This window comes from Furipterus horrens, unplaced genomic scaffold, assembly GCF_987537825.1.
Source record: "Furipterus horrens unplaced genomic scaffold, mFurHor1.1.pri manual_scaffold_11, whole genome shotgun sequence".
NCBI lineage: Eukaryota > Metazoa > Chordata > Mammalia > Chiroptera > Furipteridae > Furipterus > Furipterus horrens.
Window position 1 is genome coordinate 12,406,300 of NW_028327181.1, and position 14,419 is coordinate 12,420,718.

The following is a 14,419-nucleotide window of genomic DNA, read 5'->3' on the forward strand; positions in this document are numbered from 1 at the left end:
CGCCGCCCCTGCTGCACGGGGCCTTCACGATTCTGTTAGGGTTATAATTTGTTTCAAAATAAACATTTGGTGCTTCGTATTTCTATCATTTTATCTATTGTGACTCAAAGACAGTGCTATAAATCTCTCTAGTGTGTAGCTCTCTTTAATTCTTATTTAAATTTGTTCTCATGATTACAGAAAATTAAGTATATAATCTGTGAAAACTCCCAAACTGAAATTAATGTTCCAAATAAATTATCACGTGGGATCATCTTCCTACCTTTGGCATGCAGTATTTCTAAACATCCACACATGTTCCCAGCCAGTGTGGCTCGGTGGGTTGGGCATTGTCCTGCAAACCAAAAGGTCACCGCTTTGATTCCTGGTCAGGGCACATGCCTGGGCTGCTGGCTTGTGCAAAAGGCAACCAACCAGTGGATGTTTCTCTCCCTCTCTTTCTTCTTCCCTTCCTCTCTCTAAAATCAAAAAAAATAAAATTAAAAATTAAAAAAACCACAAAAACATCACAGTGTTTTCCTGTGTTGCTTTGAAGGAAGTACTTTTTACTCGCTCTCTTAAGGAACTGGAAATAGCTGCTCCCCTGTGCTCCTAATAGGAGACCGTTTCTGCGGGACATTTCTTACATTTCCAGACGCGTGCTCACCACTGCTGTGCGTCTCTCCCCGCAGCGCGCAGGAAGTAAAGGAGCACAGCTTCTTCAAAGGCGTCGACTGGCAGCACGTCTACTTACAGAAGGTACTGCCTGCGGGACCCCCGCTGCTCCCACGCTCCCCGTGTCTGCTTCCTGGGCCTGTCCCCAGGGGCCCCCGCCACCCCCAGCTCCTGTCCAGGTGTGGCTAGGAGGCAGACGCCCTCGGGGGCCACTGGCTGCTGCTTTTTCATTTCCCTGGTGTAAACACTGTGAAAATATCTTCTGTATAAATTAACAGATGGTGAGATGGAGCTGTTATCTGGCTAATTCAGATGTCCATGTAATCAAGACTGCTCTAGCTTTAGCTCATCTTCTTGACTTCTTATCTCAATATGCGACTGTATTTTTATATTTTTTGATACAAAAACATACAGGAAACATTTGTTGTAAACTTACATATGCTCTCTAGACCAGTGCCACATAATTTAAGAATTCACATGGTAGTATATCAGCATAATTCCCTTTCCTTATTTTAAGATATTTTTATTCTCATTGATACAGGAAAACACCCCAAATTAAAGGTATTTTTTTTTTTAAATGTTGATTATCAGCTTTGGACTCGTGTTTACATGAGCTCAGACTGTGGAGGAATAGGGACTTGTGAGCCCTGCCTGGTCAGAGTTAGAGCTCCAGCTCTGGTTCCGTTAGCATCAGCCTTGGGGCCTCGCGGGGTGTGACGCGCTCAGTCTGCCCCGCTGAACTTTAAGGTCCCAGCAAGTGAAACGTGGTCCCGCGTCACCTGAGCAAATGTGCTTTCTGAAAGGTGAGCCGGGAGGATGTGCAGTCTTGAGCCTTTCATTACACTTAATAATTATTTAACACTTTGGACGTGAGTCTTTTTTTTTCCCTCTTAAATTTATCTAACATCTGAGGCCTTCCTTTGGGGCCACTGAGTGCAGAAGCTCCTCTGTGAGACGGGGCGTGCTTCCTGGGAGCTGCACTGCGGTTGTGCAGAACAGCAGGCTGTGTCCTCTGTACGGAGTGGTCGGGCGGGCGGCGGGTCACCTGGTAACTGAGCCTTATTTCTCTGGGCCTTCTAGTACCCTCCACCCTTGATCCCTCCCCGGGGAGAAGTCAACGCCGCTGACGCCTTTGACATTGGCTCATTTGATGAAGAGGACACCAAAGGCATCAAGGTACACGTGTGAGGTTTGCTTGCAGTTTATTTGAAGTGCAGGGGAATTTTTTTTTTTTTTTTTTTTAGTAGAAATCAAACTTTGTGGCTGTTTTAGTATTGGCCCATTTGTGGGAGGTAACTTACACATGACCATCTACATATTTGAAGAACGTAGACATCAAGGACCTCAATTAGAAACTCAGAAAACTTTTGGGGGGGCTAATAACTTTATGTATGATAAACTGCGGAATGGTCAGATTTTTATTGATTCGGATATATTCGCGATGGAAAAAGAACTCGAATGTATAGGAAGCAGGAAGAAACAAACATACATCTCCTCATGCGCAAGAGCCAGTCCTCTTAATTCTACCAAGAGTTTAGATCTCTCTGTATCACGATGAAAGGAGCAACCAGCATGAATCATGTTGCCTTTGTCAATCAGAAGTGAAATAATCACTGTTTTTTAATATAATCCTCTGCATTTTTCAAACTTTTATTCATATTATTATTTTCCCAAGTAGACAAGATAGAATTAAGAGACGGTGAGTCATGAGAGAAAATCACCCTCTTTGGGACGCAAAGTCAGCGTGTCTCAATACATGTCACGCTCTTGTCCGCCCCCACTGCCCCCGCTTCCTGGGCTCTCCCACGCCCTCCTGGCTGCTCCCCGTCTCCTCCCAGCTGCCTGCATTTATACCCTTGTTATGTAAGCCCCTCGGTTTTTCGATTCTTCCTACTCGGTAGCTCCCCCCACCTCCCCAGAAGGCTTGCAGCACTGTTAACACACACACACCAGCCGGGTCCAGGTCAAAGACAGACAAGAGAAACGCCAGGGCCTAGCGGGGGCTGGGACTAGAGAGACACAGAACTGGAACCAGACGGCATATGGGCCCAGAGGGGCGGATAAGTGCTGGAGGAGGGCGTGAAGGCTGCTGGGAAGGAAGCAGCCAGTGAGAGCAGCACGAGGAGGCCAGGTGTGGCGGGAACCGGGCAGGGGGTGACAGTCGCTGTTAGGAGAGGAGGTGCTGAGTGGTAAAGGCCATTGGGGTGTTCATGGGACCAGCTGCCCAGGAGCGGGAGGTTGGGTGACAGGGATGTGGAGAAGGTCAAGGCCGCTTCTGTGGTCTGGAGTAGTGGCTCTCGTGGGTGACAGCTGTGTGACCAGTGACTGGACATGTGCTCCACGAGGCATCTTTCGGGTCCTGGACAGACAGTACGAGCCAGGCATGTACGTACCGGTCTACAGCAGTGCTTTGCGAGCAGTCCATTTACAGAGTCTCTTAAAAGGCATTCTGCTGTCACAACAGAGTTGTGTCATCGGGTACACCACCTTCCATCACGGGGTGCTGAAAAGAACACGGCTCTGATGTGGGAGCCCGCAAATGTTTCGATGTTAGAAAGAGTTTCTCATACGTTAAACTTCATAAACTATGACCTGGGCTTTGGAGTCAGACTGGGCTCAGAGCTGCGCTTATTGGCCAAGTAACCCCGTGAGCTTTGCGTTTCATCGCCAGGATTCTCTGAGCGTAAATGACGTTGCCCGGCTCAGCCTCCCGGCGCGTAACGATGCTCACGCCGGTCCCTTCCTGACGAGCACACTGACAGCGGGAAGGGGCGTGTGGCTGGGCTACAGCTGGACGTGAGGGGCCGGTTGCAGGCCCAGGATGGCCTAGTCCGGCGGGGGGCTGCGTTTTAAGAAATTGTCTATTCTTATCTTTAGAAAGCATCCCAAATGATACGTAATTTTTTGTAAATGCTCACAAATAAATATGAATGTTCTTCTTTGTCATTTTTAACAGCACAGCGCAGGGCACCTAGATCAAGGCTTTTTGAAATCAGAGGAGGCGGAATGGGTTTTGTATATAAAGCAGAGTTGATTCTTTCAGGACAGCTACTTTGGAAAGGAGTGTTTTCACTTCTGCCAGACTCTTCAGAGTCTGTGTCAGTCTCTCTAATCCCCAGCCGTGGTGTTCCAGCAGCCCAGCACACACATACACACACACACACACACACACATGCACGCACACGCACTCACACGTGCTCACGTAGGTACACGCGCATCTCTAGCATGCATACTCAGAATCACCGGGGATTTTAGCTGTGGGCCTGGGTTGGACATCTGAAGAAAACTGAAAGAAGAAAAGCTCTGTGAATCAAAGTGACCTTAAAACCAACACATGATGGTCATAGGTCAGTAAGAGAAGGTGGCGAACACTCTAGACTGGGCCCTAGATGCACGTTCTTCTGGGGTTTCCCTGATTTGCTCAAGGCGTGGGGGCCAATGCCTCCCCCTTGCTTGCCCTTCCTTTGCCTTCAGAATAACGTCCCTGTTACATATCTGTCCAGTATAGATGCTCCTAGATGTACAGTGGGTTACATCCCAGTACACTCAATGGCAAGCTGAAAATATCGTCAACTGAAGACGCACTGAACATCCCTAACCTGCCGAACCTCATAGCTTGGCTCAGTCTGCCTTCAGCGTGCTCAGAATACTTCCATCAGCCTGCAGCTGGACAAAATGGTCTCGCTGCTGCTGCCCAGCGTCACAGAGAGAGTGGTACCGCATACCCCTTGCTCTGGAAAAGACCAAACTTCAAAATGTGAAACATGGTTTTCCTGAATGCGTATCACTTTCCCACCAGCTTAAAGTCAAAAATTCACTAAGTCCAACCATCTTAGGCTGAAGACCATCTGTACGTAACTCTCTGGCAGAGGAGCGAGCAAATCAAGTTCACGCAGGGACTTGCGCTTTTGAAGGACACGTGCTGTTTTCTCTCCAGGGGCCCCCTCGCCTTTCTGTCCCAAAACTGCGGCTCTGACGCATAAGACCATTTCTTGACCCACCTTCAGTGCACAGCCTCACTTAGGGAGAGGAATAAAGAAATTTGAAGCCCTGGCTGCTGTGGCTCAGTGGATTGAGCATCGGCCTGCAAGTCAAGTGTTGCTGGTTTGATTCCCAGTCAGGGCACACGACTAGGTTGCATGTCAGGTCCCCAGTTGGGGGCGCGAGTGAGAGGCAACCACACGGTGATGTTTCTCTCCCTCTCTTTCTCCTTTTCCCTCTCTCTAAAAATAAATAAATAAACAAACAAATAAATATTAAAAAAAATAATCTGAGTAAGTTTGGAAAAAAAACGCAATCACTAAGTGTAATTTTTATTACAGCTCCTCTTAAAGGCTTCGTTGCCTAAACTCTCCATGTATCTTGAACTTTATGCTTAGACATTTGACAACACTGTTAAATTTGGATTAGCTGCAAGGGTCATGGAATGAAAGATAAATTCAGCCCCTCTTGGATTGTTTTTCTCATTTTTCAGATTAATTGAAGGTGCTTAGAAAGCTCTCCTGGCTTCTCCTTTTAATTGTTTCTAAAAACTATAGCAGTCTCTTTCCAATACTGAATATCCACCCCATAAGGGAAATTTTACTTTGTGGTCAGAAACTTTTAGTGCCTCAGAGAAAACCCTATGTATGGTAGCTTTCATCAGCAAAGTGGAACAAAGATAGTTAAGAAAATTGGTGGTTCTAACTGACCCCAGAGTGAGAGTGAAGTCCTCACCAGTCATCCCCACGTGTGGGTCCTGGTGGCGTGGTTGTCATTAGCAGAGACTTGTCACAATTAATAAATTGCTCTAAGTGATTATGTGCCATTGTGGTGTTATGCTCCTACATAAAGTTATGACGCTTCTGAATCTCTTGTCTTTGTGAGCATGGCAACTCATAAATATCTCAATTTCTTTAAATCATAAGCTTCTTGATTGCGACCAAGAACTCTACAAGAACTTCCCGTTGGTGATCTCCGAACGCTGGCAGCAGGAAGTGGTGGAGACCATTTATGAAGCAGTAAACGCAGACACAGATAAAATTGAGGCCAGGAAGAGAGCTAAAAATAAACAACTTGGCCACGAAGAAGGTAAAATGGCTCGTGTCCCTCAAGATATTCCTAAGGCAATGGATTGTCAAAATTTCTTGTAAAGCTGAAAAAGTGTTTGAGTCACAAAGTACTTTCCCGTAGAGAGGGGGAAATGTTATCTGTTGTTTTAGTTTTATCTGGCCTGGAAGATTCGGTGTCATACTTCAAAGTCTCTAGTCAACACACACGTGAAAGCCTGTCCCCCTGGGCTGCATGGGGCTCCTCGGGAAGTTTTCCTTGCAGAGCGAGTGCCACAGGGTCAGCAACAGCACCACTGTCATGGGCGTGGGACCTGTGCGTCCCGCTCGGGCGAATGCCCTGCTCTCCCCACCTAGACGGTCTTGATAATTTCTGAACAAGAGGCTCGCATTTTGATTTTTCGCTCTGCCCGGCAAAGCATGTAGCCAGTCCTGGGGAGGAACTTAGCATGACATGTCACTTGTCAAGAGGTATATATCTATTGGCACATTTATATTACGAACAGCATTAAGAATTGCCAAGTCATACTTTTATTTACAATATTTGAGTGCCCTATTAGGATTTTCAAGTAGAATACATAACATCGAATATTAAATAGATTGATCAGAGATTGTCATTCTTTGATTTTTCTAAGATTTTATGGCTTTGGATATTTAACTGTGTTGTGGGTGATGGTTATGGTAAGATACCACTTTGTTTTACCTCTAAGCAGAGACCTTTTGAAGTTAACTTTGTATAACAAAACGACCTGAAACACCTTCACGTTATGGGTACTTTGGTGGGTTGGGGGGCAGGGGGGCATTTCAATGAGGCCTTACCGGTCTTCTCCCCAGGCTCCCGGTAGCTTTTATCATCGGCTGAGAACAGTACCCACGACCCTGATGCATTGCGCATTGCTCGCAAGTCCCCTGCGCATACCAGGGGACCGGTCCTGCCCTGCACCTGTGCTCACCTCCATCCTCCAGGGACAGGGGCCTGACTTCGAAGTTCTTCTGTAGAGAAGGGGTCCGTTGAGGTCACTCTGGACTGTGCTTGCTGTGGCAGATTTTACACAGAATTGATGAAGTTCTCTCAGCAATAATTTGCTCCAGGGAGAGCCATGATGTAACCAGAAACTTGACAGATTAGACCCAGAAAAACAGAGATCCCTCAGTGACCCTGCTGAAGTGTTTCCTTTTCATTCGAGCTGTAATTAGAACGCCTAACGAATTCATGAATTTCTCCTCATGTGTTAGGAATTATATTAATCTGGGCATCACTAGGTCTTGGTTGAAGATCTCAGAAGCCACCTTTATAGAACAAAACAGTCTAGGCTCAGGTCTCTGAAGTAGAGTCACAAGACTTAGACTTTAAATATACTTTAGAGATGCAGACACTTTTCCATTAAAACGGCACGTCCGGAAAGCTCACGCTTCTCCGCTGCCCCTCCCAGGTCCGTCCCTCTTTGCTTCTTTTCCCTCCTGCTTGTATCCATGCGACACAGTCTGGGTGGTGCTTGTGTGTTTGTCGCCCGCATCTCCGCTAGAGTGTGAGCTCCCGGAGGGCGAGAAGTCCCGTGTCTTTTGCTCACGGCCGAACCACAGTGGCCAGAACATGCTCAGCAGCCCATCAGTGCTCGCTCAGCAGTGGTGAATGAGTGAATGAGAGTGAATAATGACTTTAGCACAGTCACCCAAGCTTTTAAGGAAGGCAGAGCACGCCGCTTAAAGTGAACCTTTCTTCCTTTTTTTTCTTTTCCAAGAGACAATACATCTCTATAAAATGCTATTCAGGACTCAACCTGAGTGTAAGTTAGCTTGGTCTCTGTACAGAACCATATATTTGAGAGATAGATAAAACCTTAAGTCAAGGGATACACAGTTTTGATCCTTGTGTTACTTTGGCTTAGCTGGACATGCACTTTCCCACACTGTTATTATTTAGAAAATAAAAGATAGATTAAAGGGAGACCCGCAGGCCCACATAGAGGCAGAGGTACTTTGGGCGTAGCGTGAATTCGATTCCTCTCTACTTTATTTCTCATTATGTATATATAATGAAGAAGTGGTTTCAGAACAAGCGTTTGCCTTCTCAGAGCAGTAAATGACCATGATGAATTGATCAGAAAATTGACAACAACTGTTTAATGGCACAGGGAGAGGGCGGAAGAAACCTCTGTTCTTTAAATTCCTAGTTCCCATGAGTTTAAAGACTGAAATAATGATTTCTGCAACAAATGACCAACCAAGACAAGACAAACCAACAAAAATTCATAGACACGGACAGCAGTATGGTGGTTACAGAGGGAATGGGGGGCGGGAAGAGCTAGTAAAGAGTAAAGGGGGTCAAATATACGGTAACGGAAGGAAACCGGACATGGAGTGAGAAATCGTCGTCGGCAGCCGTCCGTCTCGAGAGACGATGGTGTAGCTTCTTAAGAGTCTATCTGCACAGCCGAGAATGGCTGTGCAGTCCGACTCGGGAGTGACACGGTATCTGTCCCCTCCCGTGTTGAATCGACATCTTGCGATGATGCTGGAGTGTCCTCTCCAGTGAAGCTGAAGCTACAGAGCCTGGGCAGGGTGATATGGAGGGTCTGCTGTTGCCCATGCAGCAGACCCCCCCTCTCTTCGCAGCTGAAGGGTCCAAGGAAAAGACGGAGTCAATACAGCTTGGCTTCAGGTGCGCCGCAGGAGTTGCCGGTGTTGACTACAACGTCAAACCGCCTTAGGGACTCCGGCTCCGGATTTTCTGTCGGGGTTTACTCCCTTAGCCCTTCCCCTGAAGAGGTATGCCGCAAGGCAGCGGAGGTTTTTTGGAGTCAGAGTTTTCCTTCTCTGAGTGATAAATACACCATGCGATATACAGGTGATGTTTTACAGAATTCTACCCTGGAAACATATATAATTTTAGTAACCAAGGTTACCCCAATAAATTTAATTTAAAAAATTTTAAAGAACAAGTAATGATTTCTATAATGTATATGGCAAGAACTTTGATTTTTCCGGAAAGTGTGTAATTCTCTTTTTTTTCCCTAAGACTAATGCAGACATTCTGTTTCAGACCCTACTTGACTCACCGTTATTCTCTGTTCCTCAGACTACGCTCTGGGAAGAGACTGCATCATGCATGGGTACATGCTGAAACTGGGAAACCCGTTTCTGACTCAGTGGCAGCGTCGGTATTTTTATCTCTTTCCAAACAGACTGGAGTGGAGAGGAGAGGGAGAGTCGCGAGTAAGTCTCACGCTTACTTCCAGGCACTTACGGTCGTTATAGTGAATGTCGTATGGTTATTTGGTATTGTTGGCACGTTTTGTAAAATAGCCTCCAAAGCTCTGTGTATCTGTTTTAACTTGTATGCCTGAGATTTTGACATTCAAACTGTAACTTTTGGACTTCTAAGTCAAGGAAGAATTTTGCAATATCTGAAAGTAGAATGTGTCGTTCAGTGAGGTCCAAAAAGAAAAAAAAAGTCTAGGACTTTGAGCCAAAAAAGAGGGGTTTAGTGCTTAAATCTATTGCTTGGTGGCTCTGGGACTTTGGGCCCATTACACCGACTCTCTGAGCCTCAATTTCCTCATCTATAAAATGGGAGAAATAGAAAACGTAACAGCTACTACACTTTTTTGCATATTTATCTTCAGTGAGGTACTGTTTAAAAAACATCATTTAACATGTAGCAGCCTTTGGGGGTCCAACTCGTCTTTTATAAAGAGAGACCCACGGCTTAGAGAGGGACAGTCTGGCGCCCGCGACGCAGCTAGACAGTTGTGAGGAGCGATCTGACCGGGACCTGTCTGTGCGCTCAGCATCTCCACTGCTTGGCTCGCCTCCCCTCCTTGGGGACAAATGACAGGAGATAAGTGATGTTTGGCCCTGAGGCAAAGTCACCAAACCAAACTTCCTTTTGTCTCCGCCTGTTCAGAAACTTGTAAGTGGATTCCTTGAAACAGGCAGGAAGCTACAGCTGCTCTGTAAGGTGCTTGCGAGAGCTGATGTGTATAACAAGATAAAAAGAAACTTTCGATCCACACTGTCCCTTTAACAAGCCGGGCAGCATTTATTAGGCGCCTACTGTGTGAGGAGCCCGGGGCTTGTCCCCATGGGAAAAATGTCTCTGCTCTTGGTCCCAGATGGTAAAAACATCAATGATGTGTTGAAGACATCGGAATAGAGCCCATCAGTTCTCCGGTGGTCAGCGGTGTAGAGAGAAAGAAGCCCAAATCTTGTTCAGTTGACTTTGGAATGTGTTCTCTAAACCCCTGCTGGTGAAGCTGCCGTTTAATTATGAGTGATTGCTATTACACATCACATTCTTTATAAACCAACAAAATCTTCTCCCTATTACTAATGCCATAAAAGGCATTTTCCAAAAATTGATGTACCCAGGGTCTGAGTTACAATTATTAAGACCCTTTGTGGGGGGTTCTGAATGATAACTCAGGTGCTGGTAAGTACTATGTAATATAGTATATAATATATTTTGTAATATATAGCTATATATGCACTCAGCACCTGAGTTATAATTCATATATACTTTCTTCTTATCATTACTATTATTATTATTATTATATGTAATTCCAGGTACTGAGTGGCCCTGGGAACGCTAGGCACCACTGTGCACATTGAAAGGAAATTGTCCCACTTTACAGGATATTTGAAAACTAAATAAATATCTTCCTGTGTTTAACATCAAATGCAATAAATTATCTTGGTTTTTAAAGAGGCAACTTTAATGTTCTATATAATATGCACGGGTGGATTCGTAGGTATCAGTAAGGAAAAAGCAAACGTGAGCGTTTATGATGGAGGTGTTTTTCATTTAAGATTCCTGGAGTCTTTATCCAAAAACACATAAAATGGTAAGGTACTCAATGCACTATAGCATGCCCCTTAGCAATGATGCTATAGACCTAGTGTGACAATCTTTTAAGGATGTCACCTGTATTCATAACATCGTTTTGATGTCATCAAGTAGCGTTAGCTAACAGGCCCACCTTGCCTAGCGTTCACTGAGCTCAGCCACACCTCTCGGCCCCTGTCCATCGCACGGGGCGCTTCTTCGTTCCCTCCCAACGGGACTGATAGAATTAAGGTGAGTGCGTGGTACGAAAATTCTGTGGTTCACAATCCCTCAGACCTCAGTTCTGTGTAGAGGGAACAGCTTTGCTGTTTGGCCTCCCAGAAACAGTCCTCTCTTTGCAGTTTTGTGGGGTTTTTTTGAGCTGTTATAGTTTTAACTCTTGTATGTGTTCCTTTGTGGCCATCTCTGCCCACTTACAGAAGGTTACCAAAAAAAGAAAAATGCCACGTTTTTTTATTTACTTTTTCTAAGTTGGTAGTTTTGGGTATTTTTTTTTATTAATTTAATTTAAGAAATCATGAGTGATTTGAAGTAATTTATTATTTTTATTTTTATGATTAGCAAAGTTTGCTGACAATGGAACAGATTCTGTCTGTGGAAGAAACTCAAATTAAAGACAAAAAATGCATTTTGTTGAGGATAAAAGGAGGGAAGCAATTTGTCATGCAATGTGAGGTGAGTGTTTATTATTTTTTTATAGGTGCAGTTTAGAACAATACCCATCCATCAGTCTTCAGAAAAGATGGCTGCTTGGTTATGAAGCATTTTCTAACTCCATGCTTTGTCATTTACAGACTTAGCAAGAAAGCCCCGAGGTACAAGGTTTTCGGCAAATTAAATTTTTTTTAGAGAAGCAAATGTTAGAATGTGGGAAGAGGAAGTATGTGAATTAATTCAATTACCCTGTCTGGAAACTCTGTCCAGTAGTTAATATGGGCCTAGAATTTTATTTGTTACATAATTTTCCAGGTATTTCAGCATGTTTGAGTTTGAGGATGCTCTATTTAAATAAACGTAAGATACCAAAGGGACCCTGAAAGGGGGACTGCCACGCTTCTGTCCCTGAAGCTCTGTTGTAGCCCAAATTTAATTCCCAGATACCTTGCTGCTGGGGCACGTGTGTGTGTGTGTGTGTGTGTGTGTGTGTGTGTGTGTGTGTGTGTGTGAGAGAGAGAGAGAGCATATTTAGAGAGATCACCAGTAGTAGATACAAAAACGTGTTTAATTACTTCATTACTACCTGTGAAGTGGTTAAGTTTGTGACAGCTCCTCATCTGTTACTGTTTCAGTTTGAGTTGTTTTAGAACCCAGAAATTACAGGGATCTGTGAACAGACTGAAGGCCGTGGTCTCGGGGGGCTTGTGGGAGGGTCGCCTGCGGGGGGTGAGGAGGTGCGTGCAGGACCCCTGGCTGATACACCACGGGGGCAGAGGACTAGAGCGTGCGCTCCTTGGGGGCCCAGGCCACCGGCCCCTGCCGGCAGCGTCCAGGCGTGCTGGCCCGGTGCGGGGAGCGGTCCCAGCCTCTCCTTGTGTTTCTGCTTAGAGTGACCCGGAGTTCGTGCAGTGGAAGAAAGAGTTGACAGAAACGTTCACCGCGGCCCAGCAGTTGCTGCGGCGTGCCCCGAAGTTCCTCAACCAGTCCCGGCCGGGCGTCGCTGAGCTCTCCAAGCCACCGCTCTGTCACAGGAACAGCACCGGCCTCTGACACCCGGGACGGGGAGGGTCCTGGCGCAGACGGGGCCTCGAGGAAGTCCACCGCGGGCGTTTTCCGCCCCTGGCGCGGAGCCTTTTGGAGACGGACGGGGATCAGAGGGTGAATTCACACGTCTCCGGGGTCCTTCCACCGCGGGGGAGGCCCGGGGCGCCCAAAGGCTCCTGATAGGAGTCGCGGCCATCCTCAGGCCCGGGGTGGGCCTCCCTCCCCTGCTGAGGGCCCCGCCGCTGTCACGTTGGTCCACATGCAAAACTACTGAAGAAAAGAACATGTTTTTTCATTGCTGCACACTCGTTTTGGTATCTATGAACCTCGAACTTGAGATGATTCCTACTCATCACTTTCGTTTCTACGTCTGATCTCAGACATATCTGCGACTTGCCAAGATGGAATCTAAGTGTCCGCAGCGGTGGGTAATGGATGTCCCGGTTGCCATGTTTGATCTGTAAACAGTCACGGCTGATTTTCTGTCTTTGCTCCATCCTGCTTGGGGGTAGGGGCGCAGCCTTCAGAACCAACTTCCTGCTGTCCTGGGGCTGAAAGTTGAAGATGTTTCCCGAGACGGCGGCACTTGCGCCCTCTCCGTGGGTGCTGCGCCCACAGGTGCAGGCCTGCCTCCGACGGGGAGCCCTCCGTGCGCAGGGAGCAGAGGGAACGTGCCCTCCGAGGCCACGGGAGTCCCTCAGAATGGGCAAGTTTACAGAGATCCTGAAGGAGAGGCAGTGGGGTTTTTAATTTCAGGGCAATGACAATTGTCAGAAATCTTCATGTTTGCGGACAAGTCTGTTGGGTGTCGACTGTAAGCCATTGTGTGCCACGGAAATTCTGGATCCTTCTGCCTGACCTCAGGAAACATATCAGTGATGGATGTGTAAGGGAAGGAAACTCTGTTTCACTTTTTTAGTATAATTTAAAATGAATTTTATTGAAGAAAGAATGAATGTGTCAGACTAGGTTAACTGTGTATGTTGACTTCTGTGTCGCCGTTTACCTGCCATTAGTGAATAATACTTTGCACCAGGTGGGCTGTTCTGTGACAGTGACATCGGAGCATGGAGACTGTGCCTGATCCTAGGGACACCTTCCCCGACCAGGCACGTGCCGCACCCTACCCACACCCCAAACGAACACTGGTTCATGAGAACCAGGGTGTGTCCCAGCAAAGTCCTCTGTGTCATCAGACTAGAAATAATAATAACAGTTTTGAACACCCACTGATGCGTCCTGTTCTTAGGCAATTTCATTGTACATTTCTAAGACAACTCGAACAACATACGTAACTTGACGTCTCCATTGCCCGTGTCCTGCCCTTGGCGTCTTTAGTGGCTTCAAATCTTTGCGTTTGCATTTCTGTGCTGTGTTCCTGGGGAAAGATAGTACTTTTTAAATGAGGCTCTATTTTGAGAGCTGGGTAGATAATTACTGAAAGAGTCTTTTATTTTTCACAGGAGTTACTTTGGAAAAGAAATTCGGAGGGTCACTCTCCACCTCAGCTCTTAGGCGGGGTTTAAATTAACACGTGTGTTCTGCTGCCCGCTGTTTCCGGTATAGGAGGAGGGGTGTATATTTACATGCATTCTCAGTTTTAAAAGGGCGGAACAGTAATTCTGTTTTTAAAAAAAACAACAAAAAATGCAAAAGCCCCACCAAGACAGAAAAGCAGTTGTTCACAAAGAGTGAGCGTCCTCCCGGGCGCGTCACTGCCCTCGACACTGCAGATGCGCATGCTGAGCGCGCAGAGCTGAGGCGTTTCCGAGCCGCGCGTGCAGAAGGCACGCGGACCCCCTCAGGGTTCGGGCTTAGCGTCTTGCATTTCGTGCCTGGGACATGAGCTTCACCAACTAGCTTCTCTTTGAAAAATACAATTTTTGGTCTGGAGTGGAAGGTAAGGTCAAGCTCTCTTAGAAATTGAAATATTGCTCATAAGAGGTATAAATTGGAAGATAGCCCAGGAACCCTTATGCCTCAAACTTATTCCAAGTAAACTTTTATATTCCCCCAGCTCACACCTGACTGATAACAGCGTGGCTGGGAAGGGGGTTACATGGATGAAGTTCATTGGCAGTTCTCTGTGGCTGCGGTGGCAGCTCACGAAGACAGGTCTCCGAGTGCGTTGGGGCCCTGGCTTGGCAGTCCTGCGGGAGCCTTGTACCTG

The 14,419-nt window shown here is 46.4% G+C and overlaps 1 protein-coding gene across 3 annotated transcripts in view; it reads left to right on the top strand.

Annotated features, from left to right (window-relative positions):
- Positions 1-12,415, top strand: part of GRK3 (G protein-coupled receptor kinase 3) — a 103,438-nt gene extending 91,023 nt beyond the window's left edge. For all 3 annotated transcript variants that reach the window (XM_090257684.1, XM_090257685.1, XM_090257686.1), the window contains 6 exons: positions 672-738; positions 1,735-1,830; positions 5,562-5,724; positions 8,782-8,918; positions 11,110-11,223; positions 12,094-12,415. In XM_090257684.1, coding sequence (XP_090113810.1) covers positions 672-738; positions 1,735-1,830; positions 5,562-5,724; positions 8,782-8,918; positions 11,110-11,223; positions 12,094-12,255 — 739 coding nt within the window. In that variant the 3' untranslated portion in view covers positions 12,256-12,415. The remainder of the gene's footprint in view (positions 1-671; positions 739-1,734; positions 1,831-5,561; positions 5,725-8,781; positions 8,919-11,109; positions 11,224-12,093) is intronic.
- The last annotated feature ends 2,004 nt before the right edge of the window (positions 12,416-14,419 follow it).